Raw genomic sequence first — 24,295 nt, forward strand, 5'->3', positions numbered from 1 at the left:
AATTTAAGATTAATTTATTTGCTGCTGATGTTTTGATTTATTTAAACAGAATCAAAAGATTCATTGAGGTTATTATATGAGAAATTGAAACAATATGAACTAATATCAGGTTATAAAATTAATTGGGATAAAAGTAAGAATTTCCGTTAGTTGCTGGTGATTATATTCAATGTAAGAAAATTGCTCAATTTAAATGGTCAGATTAAATTAAATATTTAGGTATTAAAATTGATAATGATTTAGATAATTTATACAAATTAAATTATTTACCTTAATTTTATTAAAGACAATTTAAATAGATGGAAAGATTTACTTATAACATTAATAGGTAGAGTTAATTGTATTATGATGAATGTTTTTCCTGGTATTCAGTATCTTTTTCAATCTATTCCTTGTAAAGTTCCGCCAAAAATTTTTAAAGATTTGAATTTTGTAATTAGGAATTTTTTTGTTCATTAAAACCTAGCTACAACCCTAGCTCAGATGGGAGGGAGGACAGGGGTTGGGAGCTTGGATCACACTTCCACTCCGCTAATTCCACTGCCTGCAACACAGCCAGTTGCATCGCAATCACATAATTGCATATCACACCAACTAACACCAAAATACTTGCCCGTGAACCACACATCTTGTCAGCATGTGGCTCACAAGCTGCGGTTTGACCACCCCTGCTGTATTCAGTGCTTTCAGATGAATCACATAGGATGAATTAAATTACTGGAATGGTGGGGAGCTGATATGGACCAGATGATCAACACTGCTGGATGGACATTATTGTAAATATATCAGCCTTTTCTAAAGCACTCACACATTATGTGGCTGGATGTCAGAGCTTTGTACCATTAGTTGTTTGTTATTCATAACTAGACCTGGCAGGACTGCAGAGCTTTGATCTAATTCATGAAGTACTGATTTGCCCACAGAGTTTCTCCAGCATTGTGTTTTTAGTTCAAACATGGTGTATGCAGTCTTTCGTGTTTTACTTGAGATTGCTTTCATCTGCTTCTTGCATGCCGTTTCTTGATTATAATAATCGGTACTAGTTTTATATTTATTTAATCACCTTAATTTAAATTGCTTAGTTGATGCAGTGGGATTTCCACACTCCAGATCAATGATTGATACTTTGTTGAACAGTCATGTTTCCATACAGTACGTTTCCAATTTTCTGAAATGCTTGGGACCAGACCTATCTCAGCTAAACAGATTTTTTGGATATTTGTGAATTTTCTTTAAAGCAGCCCAGTAGCTTCAGGAGATCCCCGACTCCTCCCCATGCAGTCGCTAATCCCCGACAACTCCCCACCGCTGTTGTCAATCCTGCCCAGGAGCCCGAGGTCTCACCTCACCTGTAAGTGGTAGGAGATTGCACAGGGATTGTCATCCAGAAGAATTTCAGCGACCCCGCTGAAAGGGTATTTGACAGATGGAGCGGTTTGGTGAGAGGGGAGAGAGCACAGCTCGGGTGGGCAAGCAGTGGTAGAGCATGGCTCAGGGTGGGTGAGCAGGGAGAGAGCATAGTATTCAATTCAAATTCTGAGAATGGTACAATGCAATTTATCATAAAGTTGCAGTAATTCATGGTAAAAAAAATGACAATTTATAAATAAATAATCAATACTATTGTTTCCTTCAATGTGTATAACATGTAGACAAATGCCACCTTTGTAAAACTGATTCCCTGTAGCTCCACTTGAGCATAGTGGTAATTTTTTAAAAATTTCAAATTGTGACATCATGGCTCATTCAAAAAAACTTTCAGATGTTCAGAATTTCAGTTGTTTGGTTTTCAGTACTGTACAGTTGGAAAAAAAATCTTGAAAACGGTTGAAGAGAGGCGATGAGGAATTCAAAATGTCATGGTGTTTAAATTATCCTTGCATTCTGGGAAGAAGCTATGCTTCAACTTGAGAGAGGAAGAATTAATAAAAATGAAGTTGAGTGTTCATGCATGAGATTCATTTTAATGACTTCCCCCATAACCCATCTTTGGAAAACAAAGCACATGTTTCCACGTGCTTTGTCTCACTATGACTGTCAGGTTATTTGGCAGCCTCATGCTAAATAAACAGAAATTGCCTCCATTAAAATACTGTAAATCTAAGTTTTATCCATCCGCAAACCACTCACAAGCAAATTAATGAAAATAAATAACTGTTTGCACTGATGTTATATATATTATCCAGAGAAGCATCAAACGAATAACCATCATATTTACCAAGACTCTCCATAACATCATTACTTAACTAGGGCTTATCTACTACTGGAATACAATCCGCTCTCTCTCTTTCAGAAAACCCTTACTAAACCTGAATGCAAATCAGTTGTCCATGCCCAAAATCACATCTGTTCCCATATTCATACTGACCCTATCTTTGCTTAACCAGAACTAAAATTAATCAATAATGTTTGAATTTAGGGGGTGTGGCCATGTGAAGGATCTAGGTGATATGTCTTGAATGAACCCTCCATGAAGAGTGATAAAAAGACAATTTAAAAGTTTAAATTCAACAATTCAACTTCCAGGCTTTGGCTCATCAGGCTTCGGCGAAAGCAGGCGGAGAGAAAGCTAAGATAGTCTTTATTACTACTTCATTGGGGTAAGGGATGAGTGTTAAGGCTGTGTGTTGTCGGGAGTGCCAGATGTGGGAGGTCCTGGAGTCTTCCAGACTCCCGGATGTCCATATCTGCACTAGGTGTGTCGAGCTGCAGATTGTCAGGGACCGTGTTAGGGAACTAGAGCTGCAGCTCGATGACCTCAGGCTGGTTAGGGAAACAGAGGTAGTCATAGACAGGAGTTACAGCCAGGTGGTCACGCCAGGGCCACGGGAGGATGAAAGGTGGGTAACTGTTAGGAGAGGGACAAAAGAACGTAAGGTGCCAGAGACGAGCCCTGTGAATGTAACCCTCAGCAATAAGTACGCCTCTTTGAGCACTGTTGAGGGGAACATCAAGGTTGGGGGGAGTGACAGTGGCTGTGCCTCTGGCACGAGGTCGGCCCCTGTAGCTCAGAAAGGGAGGGAAAGGAAGAGGAGGGCAATTGTGGTAGGAGACTCCATAGTTAAGAGGACGGATAGGGGATTCTGCGGACGCAGCAAGGAGAACCGGATGGTGGTTTGCCTCCCTGGTGCCAGGGTCCGAGATGTTGCTGCTCGTGTCCCAGATATCCTAAAGTGGGAGGGACAGGAGCCAGAGGTCGTGGTACATGTAGGTACCAATGACATAGGGAGAATTAAAGAGGTCCTAAAAAGTGAGTACAGGCAGTTAGGTAGGGAGTTAAAAAGAAGGACCGCAAAGGGGGTAATCTCTGGATTACTCCCTGTGCCACGTGACAGTGTGAATAGAAATAGAATGAGGTGGAGGATTAACACGTGGCTGAAGGGGTGGAGTAAGGGGCAGGGTTTTAAGTTTCTGGATAACTGGGACCTTTTTTGGGGGAGATGTGACCTGTACAGTAAGGACGGGTTACACTTAAATCCCAGGGGGACCAGAATCCTGGCAGAGGTATTTGCTAGGGCTACTCAGGATCCTTTAAACTAGAATGGTTGGGGGGAGGGAACAAAATAGTACAGAGCAGTAAGGAGAAGGTTAGAATGCAAACAATGAAAGTTTGTAGTAAGTATTTGAATATGGATGGGCAGGTGATAGAGAAGGGAAATGCTCTGGAAGAAGATGAAGGGCAATTGTCAGGAAAAGTAAATAATGTTGTTCTTAAAGATGAGGGAAAACAGGGATTAAAAAATGGGAAATCCCTGAAATTCATATATTTTAATGCCAGGAGTATTGTAAAAAAGGTGGATGAGCTGAAGGTGTGGATTGATACTTGGAAGTATGATGTGGTAGCGATTAGTGAGACATGGTTGCAGGAGGGATGTGATTGGCAACTGAATATCCCTGGGTTTCGTTGTTTTAGGTGTGATAGAGTCGGAGGGGCAAGAGGAGGTGGGGTTGCATTGCTTGTCAGGGAAAATATTACAGCGGTGCCTAGGAAGGATAGATTAGAGGGCACATCCACGGAGGCTATTTGGGTGGAACTGAGGAGTAGGAAAGGAGAGGTTACACTTGTAGGGGTGTATTATAGACCACCCGGAGGGGACCGAGACCTAGAGGAGCAAATCTGTAGGGAGATAGTAGATATTTGTGATAAGCACAGGGTTGTAATTATGGGAGATTTTAATTTTCCACATAGATTGGGAAACACATTCTGTGAAAGGACTGGATGGGTTAGAGTTTGTGAAATGTGTGCAAGATAGTTTTTTTACAACAATATGTAGAGGTGCCGATCAGAGATGGAGCAGTGTTAGATCTACTGTTGGCAAATGGGATGGGTCAAGTGACGGAGGTTAGTGTTGGCGAGCACTTCGGGTCCAGTGATCATAATGCCATCAGCTTCAATGTCATTATGGAAAGAGAGAAATCAGGGCCAAGGATTGAGGTTTTTGATTGGGGAAAAGCTAGATTTGAGGAGATGTGAAAGGACTTGCAGGGTGTGCATTGGGACAATTTGTTTTATGGGCAGGATGTAGTAGAGAGATGGAAGTCTTTTAAAGATCAGATTTTGAGAGTGCAAAAGCTTTATGTTCCTGTTAGGTTAAAAGGAGGGGCAAAAGGTTTGAGAGAGCCGTGGTTTTCAAGGAATATTGGAAACTTGGTTCGAAGAAAAAGGAAGGCGTACATTAGATATAAGAAGCATGGAGTTAAGGAGATGTTTGAAAGATACATTGAATGTAAGAGGAATCTTAAGAGAGGAATTAGGAAAGCTAAAAGAAGGTACGAGAAAACTATGGCAAGCAGGGTGAAAACTAATCCAAAAGAGTTCTACAAATATGTTAATGGTAAGAGGAAAGCTAGAGACAAAATTGGTCCCTTAGAAAATCAGAGTGGAAAACTGTGTGTGGAACCTAGAGAAATGGGGGAGATATTGAACAGTTTCTTTTCTTCGGTATTCACTAAGGAGAAGGATATTGGGAGATGTGGGATAAAAAAAGCAAATTGGGTAAATATGGGGAATATAGAGATTACAAAAGGTGTAGTTTTAAGGCTTTTGAAGAATATAAAGGTGGATAAGTCTCCGGGACCAGACGGGATCTTCCCCAGGACATTGAGAGAAGTGAAGGAGGAAATAGCAGAGGCTCTGGCAGTAATTTTTCAAATGTCATTAGATATGGGGATAGTGCCGGAGGATTGGCGCATTGCGCATGTGGTTCCGTTATTTAAAAAGGGTTCAAGGAGGAAGCCTGGCAACTATCGGCCTGTAAGTTTGACGTCTGTGGTAGGTAAATTAATGGAGAAAATTCTTAGAGATAGTACTTATAAACATCTGGATAGACAGGGTCTGATCAGGAGCACTCAACATGGATTTGTGGGAGGAAGGTCATGTTTGACCAATCTGATTGAATTTTTTGAAGAGGTGACTAGGAATGTGGATGAGGGTAGCGCAGTGGATGTTGTCTATATGGACTTCAGTAAGGCCTTCGATAAGGTACCACATGGAAGGTTAGTTAGGAAGGTGCAGTCTTTAGGTATAAATTTTAAGATAGTCAAATGGATTGAACATTGGCTGAAAGGGAGAGGCCAGAGAGTGGTAGTGGATAATTGTCTGTCAGGTTGGAGGCCGGTGACCAGTGGTGTGCCTCAAGGATCTGTATTGGGCCCATTGTTGTTCGTTATATACATTAATGATCTAGATGATGGGGTGGTGAATTGGATTAGGTAATATGCAGACGATACTAAGATAGGTGGAATAGTGGATAATGAAGAAGGTTTTCAAGGATTGCAGAGGGATTTGGGCTGCTTAGAAAAGTGGGCTGAAAAATGGCAGATGGAATTTAATGCTGATAAGTGTGAGGTGCTTCATTTTGGTAAGAAGAATCAGAATAGGACATATGTGGTAAATGGGAGAGCATTGAGGAATACAGAAGAGCAGAAAGATTTAGGAGTGACGGTACATCGTTCCCTGAAGGTAGAAACTCACGTGAATAGGGTGGTGAAGAAGGCTTTTAGTATGCTGGCCTTTATCAATCATTGCATGGAATATAGGAGTTGGGAGGTGATGTTGAGATTGTATAAGACGTTGGTGCGGCCTAATTTGGAGTTCTGTGTGCAGTTCTGGTCGCCTAATTATAGGAAGGATATAAACAGAGTGGAGAGAGTGCAGAGAAGGTTTACCAGAATGTTGCCTGGGTTTAAGCATCTGGAGTATGGGGAGAGATTGGACAGATTGGGTCTTTATTCTTTGGAGCGTAGAAGGTTGAGAGGGGATTTGATAGAAGTATTTAAGATTATGAAAGGGATAGACAGAATGGATGTGGATAGACTATTTCCATTAAGAGGAGGAAAGTTTAAAACAAGAGGACATGAGTTAAGAATTAAGGGGCAGAGGTTTAGAGGTAACATGAGGGGGAACTTCTTTACTCAGAGAGTGGTAGCTGTGTGGAATGATCTTCCGGGAGAAATTGTGGCGGCGGAGTCAATTGTATTATTTAAGAAAAGGTTGGACAGGTATATGGATGAGAAGAAGATGGAGGGTTATGGGCATTGTGCAGGGAGGTGGGATTAGAAAGGGGAGTTTGGTTCAGTGCGGACTAGAAGGGCCTAATGGCCTGTTTCCGTGCTGTAATTGTTATGTTATGTTATGTTAATTTTTCCACTGTGGATATGCAAAATGACTAGCAAGAAACAAAATCTGAAGAGGCACCCATTCCACTGGGATCGTTGAGTGAAAGCCTGAAAGGGAGCAGCACAAGAGCCGCCTCGAGATCAGTTGGACCTGTCAGTGCGGGGGTGGGGGCGGGGGGGGGGGGGGGGGTGGGGGCGGGTCAGTGCAAGTTTTAAGTAAAATCTTGGAGAATATGGAGATCTTATGTACATGTTTTATGAGTGTGGAAAATATAATAAAGGATATGTCAGAGAAGATGGGTGAACTCTCAGAGGCAATTAATGACTTAATGAATCGAATGGGCCAAGTGGAAGTTGACCTGGTTACAAGAAAAGCTGAAAGCTTTAGAAGATGACGTAAAAAAGTGGGACTTGGACAGACAAATGCTGCTGGATGAGATCAATGACATGGAAAACTTTAGCACACGCAACAATGTTCAGATTATTGGACTGAAGGAGGGGACTGAAGGGAACGATCCAGTGAGCTTCCTTGAATCATGGATCCCATGTGTTGGGAGAAAATAAATTTAATAAGAAACTACAAGTAGGGAGCGTGGTAAGATGGCATAGTGGAGACACCTCTCCCCAACTGAATTAATGAATGCCTGAATTATAAAGACTTGAAGTATTTGAAAGTTGTAAGAAGTGGATTAAACCTTGATTGCAGTAATAATGAGGAAAACAAAAGGTCAATTAGTGAAGAAACAGACTTTTAGACGAGCAGAAAGTGCTGAGGAACTTCGGCCTACCTTCCAGAAGGAACCTCGGGAGTCGACTGGAGCAGTTCCCAAGCAGCAGAGGAGTCTACTGGGCAAGTTGAACATAATGCTTTGAGTTCTGAGACGCAATATGGTACGGACGTCTCTAGTCATTCCATGGAGTGGGGGGTGCGCAGTGCCAAAGCCGAACATGCGTCCGAGGTTGCCAAGAGACGTGGTGGCGACGTGCCCAGAGAAGAGTGCAATCACATATGCATGGCCAGTGGTTTGGTTGTGCGCAGCGATGTGTCTGAGGAACCTCGCTTACATGCAATGGGTGCATGAGCATGCGCGAGGATTTGCGCATGCGCACTCTACTCGACCGGGTCCGGGCAGCGGAGGGGAACGAGATCGGCCTGGCATGGGGAAGAGCATCCAAACCCACAGCCAGGTAGCCTGGTATGAAATAATGGCAGGTGAAAAGGAAGAAGGAAGCCCTGCTTTGTAGGATGAGGAAGAAGAAGCAATATTTATGGAAGCAGCCAAAATTATGGAAGGTAGGCCTCGGGCTTTAAAGACTACTTCTCCACAAACTTTAAAAACTACTTCTGCTGGAATTGAAGCTATTAATCCTATATTAGAAGATATTGCTAAACAAAGGGAAAATATGGTTTTTCAAATGAAACAAGGTTTTACAGGTGTCAATTTGATGATATGAAAGGAAAAATAAATGTGAAGAAATTTCAACTGTAAAAATAGATGTTGCTACAGTAAAAACAGACGTTAAATGTTTGAAAGCAGTTGATATTGTACAGGATAAGTTTAAGAAGGTTGAACAAGCTTTTACTGATTGTAATGACAAGGTGGAACAGTACACAGAAAGGATGGACTATATTGAAACTTCTTTTACTGATTAGGATATTCAGAAAAGAGATTTGCTGAAGAAAATTGACTCGTTGGAGAACCAGAACTGAAGTAATAATATCAAGATAGTAGGTCTTCCAGAAAATATTGAAGGATTGGAGCCAGTAAAAAATTTTTGGAAATGGATTCCCGAAATGTTGGGGGTTGAGTTTTTTCCGGATGGTTTGGAATTAGACCGAGCGCATCAAGCGATAAAGAAAAATCCTTTTCCAGGTCAACCTGGGAAGTTCTTATTCGCTGTATGTGATATCAGGATCGGGAGATGATTTTGCGTCTTGCAGTGCAAAAGTCTAGCCAGAATCAGGGCCCTTTGATGGTTCAGGGCAACAGTGTTTTCTTTTATGTTGATTTGAGTCAAGATATAATTAGAAGGCGTAAAGAATTTTATCCTGAAAAAGCTTTATTGTGGAAGAAGGGGTATAAATTTGCTTTTAGATACCCGGCAATACTGAAGGTGTTTTATGGGAATTATCAGGCTCAATTTTTTGAGAGTGATTACGATGATTTAATATTTGCTAATTCTTTGCCAGTTAATCAAGATTAACAAAAATCAAGATTTTTGCAGAAGCAGTCGATGGTGAAGTTATCTCAGGAGAAGAATGGGAATGGGAAGAAAGTGTTGGAATCTCAGCGATTGATCGATATAGAAGAAAATGATCAGGCTAATTGTGGATTGGAATCAGTGGGTTAAATATTAGAAAGATTTGTATTTCCTTTAATGAGGATCAGTTGGGGGAGAGGTGGACAACTCTGACACTTCCAAAGTCATCCGCCACTAATGGTATTGACCATACCCGGTCAATTGAGGGGGGGGGGCGGGTACTACTAAGGTTGTAGTCTTTTTTTGGGGGGAGGTCTTTTTGTTTGATATTTTCTTTGTTTGTTTTTGTTATTTGGTAGGGATTTTTTTTAATATACTGAGGGTTATTTTTCAATTTTTAAAGGAGCCTTTTTTTTTTACTTGTATTAGTGTTGACTGTGTGAGGTGCCTCTCCTAGAGGATAAAATGGATAATTTGAATGTTGCAACTTTTAATGTTAAAGGGCTTAACCACCAAATTAAAAGGAAACGAGTATTGGACTATATTAAGAAGTTGAAGGTTGATATTGCATTTTTACAAGAAACTCATTTGACTGAAAAAGAACATTTGAAGTTGAAAAGAGATTGGGTAGGACATGTAATTGCATCATCTTTTAATTCTAAGGCCAGAAGGGTAGCTATTCTAATACATAAAAAGTTACCTTTTATGTTGGAATCATTTTCTGCAATGCTGGTAGAGTGTTGATTGTTAATTGTAAATTTTTTTCAGAAGCCTGGACTTTGATGAATATTTATGCTCCCAATGTGGACAATGAAGAATTTGTAACTGAAACATTTCTGAATCTGAATCGGGCGATTGAAAACATTTTAGTAGGTGGTGATTTCAATTGTTGTTTGGATTCTTTATTGGATAAATCTCATAAAACTTTGTAAACAAAGATGGCTAAACAATTGGCAGTATTAATGAAAGATTTAAATTTGGTCAAAATTTGAAGGAGATTAAATCCAACTGAGAAAGACTTTTCATTTTATTCTGCAAGACATGATACTTTTTCTAGAATTAATTTATTCTTAGTATCGGCACAATTACAAGGTAGAATTACTCATTCTGAATTTAAAAACAGGATTTTATCCGATCATTCTTTATTATTAATTTCTTGTGCTGGATCAGAAATGGTTGAAACTGCATATCATTTGAGATTTAATGAGATATTACTAAAACAACCTGAGTTTATTAATTATATTAGGGATCATATTACATTTTTTTCACAAACAAACTTAAATTCTGTACAAAGTAAGTTTATTTTATGGGATGCTTTAAAAGTGTATTTAAGGGGTAAGATTATTAGTTACTTGTCTAGAATGAAGAAGCAATATTTGGCAGAGAGTCAAAATTTGGAAAAGGAGAAAGATGTTTTAAAGAAGGAGTTACAAGGGAATTCAAATGAAGATAAAATTAAGTTATAATACTTTGCAAACATGTAAATATGAGAAATTGATACAAAGGTCTAAACAGCATTATTATGAATTAGGGGATTGAGCTCAAAGTATTAGCTTGGCAGTTAAAGACTGAACAAATTTCTAGGACAATAGGAAGGAAGAATTCGGTAATTACCTATAAACCCCAGGAGATTAATGATGAATTTCATTTATTTTGTCAAGAATTATATACTTCTGGGGTGGTTCAGGATAATGATCAGATTGTCCCTTCTGGCTAATTTAGATCTAACATTTTTGAAAAGATAAAAATGTGAATGAATTAGTTCTTTTACTGATTTAGAGATTAAAGAAGTGTTACAAATTATGACAAGTGGGAAATCACCAGGACAAGATGGATTTACTTTCGAGTTTTATAAAGAATTTCATTATTTATTGCTTCCGGTATTTATGGATGTGTTGAAGCAAGCCACTAAAACAGGTTTGTTTCCAGACTCTTTTTCTAGAACATTAATTACTGTTATTCCAAAAAAAAGACAGAGATCCTTTGAAAATGCCTTCTTATACACTGATTTCTTTATTAAATGTAGATTATAAAATTGTAGCTAAGATTTTAGCTAACAGACTTGCTCAATATTTACCACAATTAATACATGTAGATCAAGCTGGTTTTATTAAGAATAGATATTTGGCTGATAATATTGTTAAATTAATTACAATAATTAATGCATCAAGAAAACAACCCAACCAACCAATGATAGTAGCATTAGATGCTGAAAAAGCTTTTGATTGAGTGGAGTAGAATTTTTTAAATTTAAAGTGTTGGAAAGATTTAATTTTGGACCACTCTTTACTGGTTGCGTGAAGGCTTTATATAAAAATTCATCAGCCAGGGTGGTAACAAATGGATAAATATCATCTTCATTTAATTTGACCAGATCAACTTGACAAGGTTGTCCTCTATCACCAGACCTATTTGCATTGGTTATAGAACTATTAGCTCAAGCTATTAGACAGGATGTTAATATTAAAGGAATTAAAGTTGGTGAAGAAGAGTATAAAATTAATTTTTTGCAGACTGTGATAGAATATTTGGAGATGTTTTTTGGAGATAAATTAGTAAAATTAGAGTAGGTTACATACATACACACACTTTAAAACAGATCTTATTTGAAATACTGAAGAATTCATATTACAGAAACTATGGAGAATGCTATGCATATTTCACAAGTAGGTGCTAATTGAAATGATGTTATGAAATGAATGGACTGGAATCAGGTTGTCTGTGTTGGACATTTTTACAATGCTTCTGACCTCTCTGCAAAGTGCTCACTCAGAGGTCATTGAGAGGTTTGTTTACCTAAAACAATAGATGGGAGCAGAAGACAGACCGCTATTGTTTGATGGAGAAGGAAGGGGTTTTGCAAGTGAGAGAGAGAAGGACATGTTGCTGGCAGTTGGAATCTCGGAGAGAGAGAGAGAGAGGGGGGGAGAGAGATGGAACAGTGTCAGCCAGGAGAAGCTTGTTGGAAGTGAAACAGAAGCACCAGAGTGGTGGATGGCTGGAAGTTCTATCTGTCTGATGTTTCTCTTATAATAAGTGGAACAGAAAGGAACTCTGTGGAGCCTGAAAGAGGTTATCATATGGATAACCCTGATGGGGCAAGTTTCATCAACAAGACATTGAGGTGACTAATTTTGTACCTCAGTTGTGGAAATCCTGGAACAACATATCTCCCTCTGCAAACCTACAAGAGTAGGTTTCCTGAGTGGAAAACATTTCCCTTTCGAGCACCAAAGCCTGGTGAACTTTATACATGTTAAATTCTGTTCAAAGTATAAGAATTGCCTGCAACCAGTGAACTTGGAAGAATGAGAAGTGAGATTGAACTGTGAACCAAAGAACTTTTCTTAAATTTATACACACATCACATACACGTGCATTTAGAATTAGAAGGGGGTTAAGTTGGGTAGTTAAGTTAATAGTGATGTTAAAATTTGATTCTGTTTTCATGGGGTTTTTTTAATTTTTTTATTTTTCACACTATAAACCATACTGACCAAAATACATACAGACATTTTTTCTCTTGAATATATAGTGTCATTTTCACCCCTTTCCTCCCCCCCCTTCCCATTTATTTAAAGTTCAATCTATAAGATACATTAAACCTGTTAAACAATGTTGTCACTTAATAAAAATAAACAGAAATTTTTGTCTTTTACTTTTATATACTGAGTCAATTCATTTCATAGTCTTCTCCTTTTGTCATTTTAGGTGGTGGAGATCCGTGGTAGGATTTCTCTATTGTATTTCATGTATGGTTCCCATATTTGTTTGAATATTGTAATATTATTTCTTAAATTATATGTTATTTTTTCTAATGGAATACATTTATTTATTTCTATATACCATTATTGTATTTTCAAGTTGTCTTCTAATTTCCAGGTTGACATAATACATTTTTTTTGCTACAGCTAAGGCTATCATAATAAATCTTTATTGTGCTCCATCTAAATCAAGTCCAAATTCTTTATTTCTTATATTACTTAGAAGGAAGATCTCTGGGTTTTTTGGTATATTGCTTTTGGTGATTTTATTTAATATCTGGTTTAGATCTTCCCAAAATTTTTTCACTTTCTCACATGTCCAAATTGCATGTATTACTGTTCCCGTTTCCTTTTTACAGTGAAAACATCTGTCTGATTCTGTTGGGTCCCATTTATTTAACTTTTGGGGTGTGATGTATAGCCTATGTAACCAATTATATTGTATCATGCGTAACTTTGTGTTTATTGTATTTCTCATAGTTCCGGAGCATAGCTTTTCCCATGTTTCATTCTTTATCTTTATGTTTATATCTTGCTCCCATTTTTGTTTGGGTTTACAGTTAGTTTCCTTGTTCTCCTTTTCTTGCAGTTTGATGTACATGTTTGTTATAATTTTTTTAATTATCGTGTCTGTAATCACATATTCAAAATTGCTTCCTTCTGGTAACCTCAGACTGTTTCCCAATTTGTCCTTCAAGTAGGTTTTCAGTTGGTGGTATGCAAACATTGTATCGTGAGTTATATTATATTTGTCCTTCATTTTTTCAAAAGATAATAATTTATTTCCTGAAAAACAATTTTCTATTCTTTTGATCCCTTTTCTCTCCCATTCTCTGAAGGAAAGGTTATTTATTGTGAAAGGGATTAGTTGATTTGTGTCAATATTAATTTTGGTAGTTGATAATTTATTTTATTCCTTTCCACATGAATCTTCTTCCAAATGTTGAGCAGATGGTGCAATACTGGTGAATTCCTATGTTGCACCAATTTATCAACCCACTTGCATAGTATATGTTCAGGTATCTTCTTCCCTATTTTATATAGTTCTAATCTGGTCCAATCTGGTTTTTCCCTTGTTTGATAAAAATCTGATAGGTATCTTAATTGTGTTGCTCTATAATAATTCTTAAAGTTTGGTAGTTGTAAACCTCCTTGTTTGTACCATTCTGTTAATTTATCTAGTGCTATCCTCGGTTTTCCCCCTTTCCATAAGAATTTCCTTATTATTTTCTTTAGCTCCTTGAAGAATTTCTCTGTTAGATGAATTGGTAATGATTGAAATAGGTATTGTATCCTTGGGAAGATGTTCAATGGCCATGTTGAACTATATGACTTTAAATATTAACAGAATACATAACCAAATCAAAAGGAAGAAACTGTTAAATTTACTGAAGAAAGAAAAAATTGATATAGCATTCGTGCAAGAAACACATCTAACTGAAGTGGAACACAAGAAATTAAAGAGAGTTTGGATAGGACATGTAACAGCAGCATCATATAATTCAAAAGCCAGAAGAGTAGTTATATTAATCAATAAAAATGTACCAATCAAAATAGAAGAGGAAATAATAGATCCAGCAGGGAGGTATGTAATGATAAAATGTCAGATATATTCAGAATTTTGGAATTTACTCAATGTATACCTAATGAAGATCAAAAATTTATGCAAGATATCTTTTTGAAGATAGCAGATACACAAGGGAATATACTAATAGGAGGGGATTTTAACCTTAATTTGGACTCAAACATGGATAAAACTGGAAAAAAAGACTAACAGAAAGAATAAAGTAACCAAATTTATAATTAAATCGATGCAAGAAATGCAACTTTTGGATATATGGAGGAAACAACACCCAAAGGAAAAGGAATATTCATATTATTCGGGTAGACATAAAACATACTCAAGGATAGACCTATTCCTGTTATCAGCCCACATTCAAGGAAGAGTTAAGAAAACAGAATATAAAGCTAGATTGCTATCGGATCACTCACCCCTGTTGTTGGCAATAGAGCTAGAGGACATCCCACCAAGAATGTAGAGATGGAGATTAAACTCCATGCTACTTAAAAGACACAACTTTAGAGAATTCATTGAGCGACAAATTAAAATGTACTTTGAAATAAATACGGAATCAGTGAAAAATAAATTTATACTATGGGACGCAATTAAAGCATTCATCAGAGGACAGATAATAAGTTATGTAACTAAGATGAAGAAGGACTACAATCGAGAAATAGAACAGTTGGAAAGGGAATAACAAATACAGAAAAAGAATTAGCAATAAAGGAAGATACAACTAAAAGAAGAGAATTGACAGACAAGAAAATAAAATATGAAACACTATAAACATATAAGGTGGAGAAGAAGATAATGAAGACAAAATAGAAATATTATGAGCTAGGAGAAAAAACGCACAAAATACTAGCGTGGCAGCTTAAGACAGAACAAACTAAAAGAACGGTATTGGCATCAAAGGAAAAGGACAAACAAATTACATATAACCCAATGGAGATCAACGAAAACTTCAGGGAATTCTATGAACAACTATATCAAACTGAAAACGAAGGGAAAGAAAACAAAATAGATGAATTTCTAACTAAAATTGAACTACCGAAATTACAAACAGAGGTGCAAAATAAATTAATAAAACCATTTGAAATAGAAGAAATACAGGAGATATTAAAAAATCTACCAAACAATAAAACACCGGGAGAGGATGGACTCCCAACAGAATTCTATAAAACATTTAAAGACTTATTAATTCCTCCTCTCCTGGAAGTAATGAACCAGATTGAAAAAACACAAAATACACCAGATTCATGCAAAACAGCAATAATTACAGTAATACCAAAGACGGGGAAAGATCCACTAACACCAGCATCGTATAGACCAATATCGCTACTTAACATAGATTATAAGATAATAGCTAAACTATTAGAAAACAGATTGGCTGACTGTGTACCAAAAATAGTAAAACTTGACCAAACTGGATTTATTTAAAAAAGACGAATAACGGACAATATCTGTAAATTCATTAACTTAATCCATGCAGTACAAGGAAAAAAAAACTCCAACAGTAGCGGTTGCTTTAGACGCAGAGAAAGCCTTTGACAGAGTAGAATGGAATTATTTATTCAAAGTACTACAAAAATTCAACCTACCAGAGAAATATGTTAATTGGATTAAAGCATTATATAAGGGACCAATGGCGAAAGTGACAGTAAATGGCTATATATCAAAACAATTTAACTGTTTTCATGGTTAAAGATAATTAAAAACAACTTTTGTTTAAGAAACCATTTGTCATGGTGAATATCTATTGCTGCTGGGTTTTGGGGTCCTTTGGACTCATAACAAGACAATATGTTAATATATTTAACACATCCTAAAGAATCTCGGGGCAACTTCAAAATCGTTTGAAACAGTATGGAGAAATGTCAGGTTATAAAGTTAATTCGGATAAAAGTGAAATACTACCAATTTAAGGCGAGGATTGTTCAAATTGTAACAGATTATGCAATTTCAGGGATCTAATAAAATAAAAAATTTAGGTGAAATGGTTGATGTTGATTACCAAAATTTATATAAATTAAATTATGTACCTTTATTGAATAAAATTAAGTATGACTTGTATAGTGAAGGATTTACTTTTATCTTTAATAGGACATGTGAATTGCATTAAAATGAATATATTTTCATGTATTCAATATCTTTTCCTATCTATTCCTTGTTCAATCCCAAAAGTTTTTTTTAAAGAATTAAATACATCAGTGCAACTGTTTTTATTTGAAGGTAAATGATCTAGAGTATCTTTACAAAAATTGACATGTGTTAGGAGGACTCCAATTACTGCATTTTCAGAATGATTATGAAGCTGCTCAATTAAAATTTATTAATAGGATATTTGATATTGATCAACCCCTGATATGGGCTAAAGTTGAATTAGCATAGATTTCTGAATTTAATATACATCAATTTATATATAAATGGAATCCATATATTTTACAAAATTATATGTACCAGTATTGAGACATTTGATGGAGATTTGGTATAAAAGAGATCAAATTATAGGAACTAAAGGTAAAGCTCAGCTTAGACGCCATTATATCAGAATAAAACAATTCCTTTTTCTATTAATAATTTTTATTTGAAAACTTGGGGTTTGAAGGGTTTTAAATTGGTGGAGGATTGTTTTGAGGCAGGTACTTTTTTTTTCTTTTACTAGACAAAGAAAATTTGGGATATTGCCAAGTTCTTTATTTGTCTATAATCAAGTGCTTGTTTTATTAATGGAAAATTTTGGACGGGATTTGATATTACCTAGGTAAACTAATTTTGAGATTTTAATTGTTGATGGTGGAAAAAAAGTGTTTATTTCTGAAATGTATGCTTTGCTTCAAGAGAAGATGGTTAAATTAGATTTATAAAAAATGAAGAATAAGTGGGAGAAGGACTTATCTATTTTATTATCTCAGGAAGAATGGATGACTATGTGTGAAGATAGTGTAACTAAATTAATTAATGCGAGATATAGTTTAGTCAACTATAATTTTTTGCATCAGATGTATTTAACTCCTGAGAAGTTAAAAAGATATGGTTTTAGTTCTTCATATTTGTGTTTTTGTTGTGGAATACAGACAAGTACTTTTTTACATTCAGTCTGGATTTGTGAAAATTTTAAATCCTTTTGAAAAAGAATTATGAAGTTTTTGGAAGATTTATTTAAGTTGAATTAACACTTGATCCATTACTTTTTTTTAATGGGTTATACCACAACATTAACAACGGTTTTAAGTTTGGATAAATTTCAAATTGCGTTTATTCATCTGGTGTTGGCTGTAGCTAGGAAATATATTACAATTACATGGAAGAATGATATTGAACTGAATATACATAGATGGCATAATGAATTGAGATCTTGTATTTATTTAGAAAGATAACATAATTAACGGAATAATTATTCTTTTATTGTTAAAATGTGGACTCCATATTTGAAATGTATGGGTTTGGATACATTTTAAATGTCTTTTTTTAAGATGTTAAGGGTTGGCACACTCCACAGCAACGGAGTTGCTGATATATGTTTTTGGCTCTTTACATAAGGGTAGTTTGGGGTGGGATGTAGGGTAAGGGTGGGAAGGGGAGGGGGTGATTAGTAGGGTTATTAGTATTAGTGTTTAGTAAGGAGTTACTTTTATTTTCTGTATGTATTTCAAATCCTATACGTAAAGTTTTAAAAAAAAAGAAACGACATGTAGAAAGAGCTCATCGGACCCTCGGTCCCAGAAGACCTGAGGAGCAGCAACAACAGCCAGTCAGGAGGCAACTTTGGGAGCAGCATTTGATTATTCTAAACAACATCGTGGGCCACTTGAGATCGACAGCGAAAAGGTATTATTCTTTCAGGTCTTTAGACCAAGTTTGATCAAGGAAAGGTAGAAGTCTGATGATGCGGAGACAATTGCAGTAAAAAAATGAGATATTCAATGGTATACCCCGCGACACTGAGGGATGGAGGGAAATCAGCATTTTTTCAAGTCTAAGAAAGATGCGGAGGAATTTATAGGAAGATTATGAGAAAACTGAAGTCATCAAATAAGAAGACGGAGAAGAATGTTCATAATGGGACTAAGTAAAAGTTGCATTATTCTGAATCATCTTTGAGTTATTAATAAAAGTGAATGTTATTGCAATTTGCATGGAGAGCTCAAGAAAAAGCAAGAACTGCAAAAGTAGTCTAAGGGGGTAATGGCGCTGGGAGGGGAGAGAGGAGCATTTTTACAAGATGGTGCTAAAGGGAGAAGTTCTTCTTCCTCAGAAGATTCCGTGGGCTTTTTTCAAAGGCTTCCGGGGTTTCTTGTTTACATCATCGTCAGAGCAATGGCACTATATGTGTTTTTTAAAGGGGAAAGATCACTATTATTTGAATAATCAAAAGGGTTTTATTGCTGAATAACATTTGTTAAAGAACTAGTATGGATAGAACATTAAAGTTTATTAGTTTTAATGTTAAAAGGTTGAACAGAACAGTGAAAAGAAAAAGCGTCTTGGCATACTTAAAAAAATTAAAGGTGAACATAGTTTTTTTTCTGCAGGTAACACATCTTACTAAATTGTAGCATGCTCAGTTAAAAAGAGGTTGGTAGGGCAAGTAATATCATCTTTTTTTAGTTCACAAGCAAGAGGGGCAGCAATCTTAATTAATAAAAGTAGAACATAAGAGTAAGTGATTGACCAAGAGGGAAGGTTAGTAATGGCATTTTGCAAGATTCAACCAGAATGCTGGAGGTTTATGAATATTTATGCTTCAAATTATGACGACGAAGCCTTCATGAAGGATGTCTTTTTAAAAACAGTAGAGGGAAGACAAAATAAATTGGTTAGGGGGATTTTAATTTTTGTTTGGATCTGATATTTCATATGTCTATTTAGAAGCATCTTAAATGCTACTTTTGTGGCAGTTTCCACTCTACTCCTGGCAGCTTGTACTAGCACCTCTCACTCTCTGTTTAAAAATTGTACCCCACAATTGTCCTTGAATCTCACCTCCTCCCCTACACCCCACATTAAACATCCTCTAAAACGTGACATCTTTAACTTGGGAAAAAGATTCTATCTACCCTATCTATGTTCCAAAGTCATTATTTTCTGTGTAAAACGTGAAGGCTCTAGCATCAATCTCTGTACGACACCACTCTTCACATTAAAAATGTTATTTCATTTGTGATCAATTTGAACGGAACAAATGTGGTACCGCAGAACACAGAATAGATAGAATTGAGGCTTAAGAATTACCAAGCTAATTAACACCCATCTTGTGAATTATAAAGTCATGGAGGGATTTAGAGCTTGGAAACAGACTCTTTACCCCACTAATTGTTACATTGATCCTATCCTAATCTATTATATTCTTCCCACTTTCTCATCAATTCCTATCAGATTCAATCACACATTTATACCCTCAGGAACATTTATAGTGCTAATTTAACCTACCAACCTACACATTTTTGGGATGTGGGAGGAAATTGGAGTATCTGAACAAACACATGCGGTCACATTAACAAGATACCAGCATCATGCAAAAGATTGAGGCAAACAATCAACTATTACTAGGTCAACTAAAATGCTCAAATATCTAGTTCTAGCATCTTCCGTTTAGTTTTTGACACTACTGCTGACAAATGGCACATTTACAATATAGTATTTATTGAGGATGCTGGAATTACGGTGGTTTTTTTATTGCTAAGAATTACATTTCCCTTGTCACTTTGAGCCTGTTCCACCATTCATCAAAATCACAGCTGATTTTCTGCCACTATTCCCAAATCCCTTCATATCCAAGAATCTGTTTTGAATGAACTCATTAACTGAACTTCCATGGCCCTCCGGTATAGAGAACTGCAAGGATCACCAGCCTTTCAGCAAAGAAATTTCCCCTCATTTCAGTTCTAAATAGCCTACTTCTTATTGTACAGCTGTGACCCCTGATTCTAGATTCCTCAGCCAGCAGAAATATCCTCCCTGCATCCAATTTGTCAAGCCCTATAGAAACTTTTAAAGTTTCAATCACATTCTCTACAGAACACAGACATTGTACTCTTGACAAATGGCAGACCTCAAATCCCAACAACCAGTCTGGTGAATCTTTGCTGCAGTCCCCTATGACTATTTCTTTCGATTTTTCAGTTCAGTATTGGAGTTTAAATTAAAAGTAACATATTCATTTAGCTGCAAGTAATTCATAGGTAATGGGCATTGTAATGACGTGATGCTGTTAATTTACATCTCCAAGGACCTGGATTTGACCCTGATCTCAGTTTACGTCTGCGTGGAGTTCTTCACATAACTGTCTGGATTTCATATATGTTTCTTCTCACTTCCAAAATACATTTCTTATTGTACTATCGTGGAAATACTCATAGTAAAGGTAATTGGCATGAGTACCAGTGAAGAGTTGCTATATGAGAATTTTCAGCTAAATTAGACTGAAATGGCTGTTTTTTTTTCCCTTAAAACAAAGAGTGCTGAGAGAATTTCACAGCAGGCTAAGAGAGAGAAGTGTGGTTTGCAGCAGTAGAAAATTATGTTGATATCCACAGCTGAATATAATTAGGATTAATAGGGTCAAATTGAGAATTTAATCCAGCGAACTATTTTTACGTAAAATAGAATTTATTTTGCACCATACAAGTGCCAAGCAATCCCCATATCCAAAAAGAGAAAATCTAGCTGATTCATCACTGAATCTCCTAATCCATATCCATATCCTGGGCATTACCAATGATCAAAAACTGGAGTTGCCATAGACATACATGGCTACAAGAGCAGACAGAGACTAGGAATCCTGCAGCATGTAACTCATCCGCTAAGTCCCCAAATCGTAACCACTATCACCTACAAGACTCAATTCATAAGTGTGATGGAATACTCTCCAATTACCTGGTTGAGTGCATCTTTAAAAAAATTTGATATCATATGGGACATAGCAGCCCATGTCCAACCATTCACTCACTCAACCACTGATGCACAGTCACAGCAGTTTGTACTATATACAGGATGTACTGCAGAACTCACCAGTACCCTTGAAACTGATGACCTCTACCAGCAACAAGGACAAAGGCCACACCACTATGTTGTCCTCTAAGCCACATATCACCCTGACATAGAATTATATTGCTGTTCATTCACCATCGCTAGGGCAAAATTCTGACATGCCCTTCCTAACAGCATCTCAAGGACAGTTCAACAGGACAATTCATTGTCACCTTCTCAAGGACAGATAGAGATAAGCAATTAAATGCAAGATCAGCTTGCAAAGCCCACATTCCAAGGTTAATTTTTTTTTAAACCTGCTTACAAGGTATTCTCTGTCCTTTAAAGAATTTCTAAGTATTTTGTGTTTGCAAGGCAGTTAATGAATTGGTAAAATAGGTTCAATGAGGATATAGAGAAAAGTTACAAGTTACAATGAGAGTGGCCAGTTAGTACTCCAAAAAATTAACAATTTCTAATATAAGTTTCTGTTGCCAAATTAAGTTGAGGCTGAAAAATCAACAATCTGGTAACAGATGAACATAAGAAATCGAGCAGGAGTAGGCTCTGGATGGTCAAGCCGGCTTTGCTTTCAATAAGATCATGGCTGATCTGGCTGAGGACTCAGCTCCGTCTGCCATTCTTTTCTCCCATAACACTTCATTTCCCTACTATGTAAAGATTGATCCAACTCTGTTTTAAATATATTTGATGAGGTAGCTTCTACTGTTAGCTTGGGCAGAGAATTCCACAGATTCACTATTCTCTGGGAAAACCAATTCCTCATCTCCATCCTAAATCTATCCCCCAAAACTTGAGGTTATGACTCCTAGATTCACGTCAATCTGCTGGATAGGATGTGAAACTGAAGTAGTTGGCCACTAGGAAGTCCTTGCTGTTGCAGCAGACAGAGTGAAGGTGCTCAATGGAGTGATCACCTAATCAATGTCCACTACTGCAAGAACTGCTATTTCCTTGCACATACATTAGATATAGATTATGAAAGCTAACCCTCAGGCTAGTCATAGAACATAGATTTAGATCCACAATGATAATAATATTTTACAGATTTGATAGAGGTGTTTAAAATTATGAAAGGAATAGATAGACTAGATGCGAGTGGACTCTTCTCCCTGAGAGCGGGGGAGGTTGAAACAAGAGGACCAAGTTGAGGGTAAGGGGGAGAAATTTTAGGAGAAACATTAGAGGATGTTTCTTCACTCAGAGAGCGGTGGCTGAATGGAATAATCTTCCAGAGGAAATAGTTGAGGCAGAGTCAATTCTTTCATTTAAGAGGATACTGGATCTATACATGGATAGGAGGGGTTGGAGGGTTATGGGCGGAGAATAGGTGGGGGAATCTAGCGGAGTTGTTTGAGTGAACCAGCGTGGACTTGAAGGGCTGAGATGGCCTGTTTCCATGCCGTAAACTGTTAGATGGTTATATGTTATATCATCCATTTGCAGGGTAAAACAGTTTCTTATGGATTACTCAAGTTCAACTTGCCTTATAATCAAAATGCAATCAAATGACAATGAAATTTCACAAATTTTAAAAAATTTTTGCCCTTAAGTTATCACGAAAGACATTGTTTGGTGGTCTCAATGTGAAGTTTCCTCCAGTGAATCTATTATAAATACATACCTTTTAAAGCATTTGGAGCTTGAAAACCAGCTTCCTGCATACTGTTTTTCAAGCAATGATTGCAATTCCAACTTCAACCTGCCCTTACTGGGCAAAACGGAGCAGGAAGCAAACAGGATACTTCCACGGCAGGTCTTGACATTCCATTTCTAAATGTAATGCGTTTCATCTGCAAACAATCTTGAGAAGCAAATGTACAAATAAATGTTGAAGTTCCAAACTGATAAATATATAAGCAGATAACTATCCACTAAACCACAAGAATCTTGCCGTTGTCAATTTGAAATTCACATTAGAATAAGGAACCATTCCAAAAGACCCTCATTCAAGAAGTTATAATTCCCGTGTCTTCGCTAGGATTCAGTCACAAGCATTTTCCATTTCCATTTCATTGCTTTGGGCAAACTCCTGAAAAATTAAAAATAAACGTTTTCATTATCAATGGACATTATAAACGAACTGTCTCTAAAATGAAATTTAAACACATCAAATAAAAGGAAATGCAAATCTCAAGGCCATAATTCAATTGACTTTGCAGTGCAATATAACGAAAGGTATAGTCATGAAAATGTGACCAATGCTTAATATTCAGTATTAAATGAGTCATGTACAGCGTCTAATAGTTAAGTGGTTTTGTTGAGAAATGTAAATCCACATTGTTTAGTGATAAAATCAATGCTTTAGTTTATCAACAAATTTTCAATACAGATAAGTTTCATTCTTTCATAGAAATGGACACCATTGACAACATAGGCATTTGTTGATCATCCTTGAATGCTCTGTTTGTGCGCGTGCGCACAGGTTTTGCAACCAGTGTAAAGGTTAAAACGTGTTTTTGATTTTTGTTAATTTTATGACTATCCCTTTCAGAAAAATTGTTGTTTGTCATGTTACAATAGTTACTATGACATCATATGTTGTAATAGCCAGGTGAACAGGGAGCTTGCGTTCAGTCTTCAAAGAACCATGGAGGAGGTGTAAGCATAGAAATACTTTTCCTTGAATTCATTTTAACATCTTATTTTGTTTTAATCATCTATTAATCATCTTTTATTATCATTTTATATCACTATGTCTTTAAATATAGTCAAATGCTTTGTTTATACATCGTTATGAAAATCTTGATGTAAAGTTATGCAAATTCATTATATCAACTAATTAAAGGCTACATAAAGCTGCAACTACAACGTTTGGTTTATTGGAATGATAAGATTGTAGTTCAGAATATCAAAGCTTACATTTCTTAAAAGATTACATGTTTTGGAATTGAAAATTACTAGAATTTGGAAAGTGTCTCTACTACACAGTGCACAAAGGGAATTAACGTACATAGAAAAGGTTAATTACCTAAAATAATCTCTTAGATAACTGTTTCTGTTAACTAGTTAGTTGTACATCACTAAATATATCACCTCACCTTTCCTGTTCCGGTTTGTACAGCTGCAGCCATGTTTGGCAGACAGAGTTCATATCGTAAAATTTACAAAGATCTGTTTCAAATTCTGTAGATAGTTGACTGAGTTTTTATTGAAG

General features: G+C 36.5%; 1 protein-coding gene across 7 annotated transcripts in view; it reads right to left on the reverse strand.

Annotated features, from left to right (window-relative positions):
- The window catches only part of ldlrad4a (low density lipoprotein receptor class A domain containing 4a), a 339,264-nt gene that overhangs the window by 255,349 nt on the left and 59,620 nt on the right, over positions 1-24,295 (reverse strand). For 4 of the 7 annotated variants that reach the window (XM_069922456.1, XM_069922455.1, XM_069922457.1 and 1 more), the window contains one exon: positions 22,763-23,170. The exons of the other annotated variants lie outside the window; for them this stretch is intronic. In XM_069922456.1, the coding sequence (XP_069778557.1) occupies positions 22,763-22,802 (40 nt within the window). In that variant the 5' untranslated portion in view covers positions 22,803-23,170. The remainder of the gene's footprint in view (positions 1-22,762; positions 23,171-24,295) is intronic. 7 annotated transcript variants of the gene reach the window in all.

Source organism: Narcine bancroftii, chromosome 2 (assembly GCF_036971445.1).
Source record: "Narcine bancroftii isolate sNarBan1 chromosome 2, sNarBan1.hap1, whole genome shotgun sequence".
NCBI lineage: Eukaryota > Metazoa > Chordata > Chondrichthyes > Torpediniformes > Narcinidae > Narcine > Narcine bancroftii.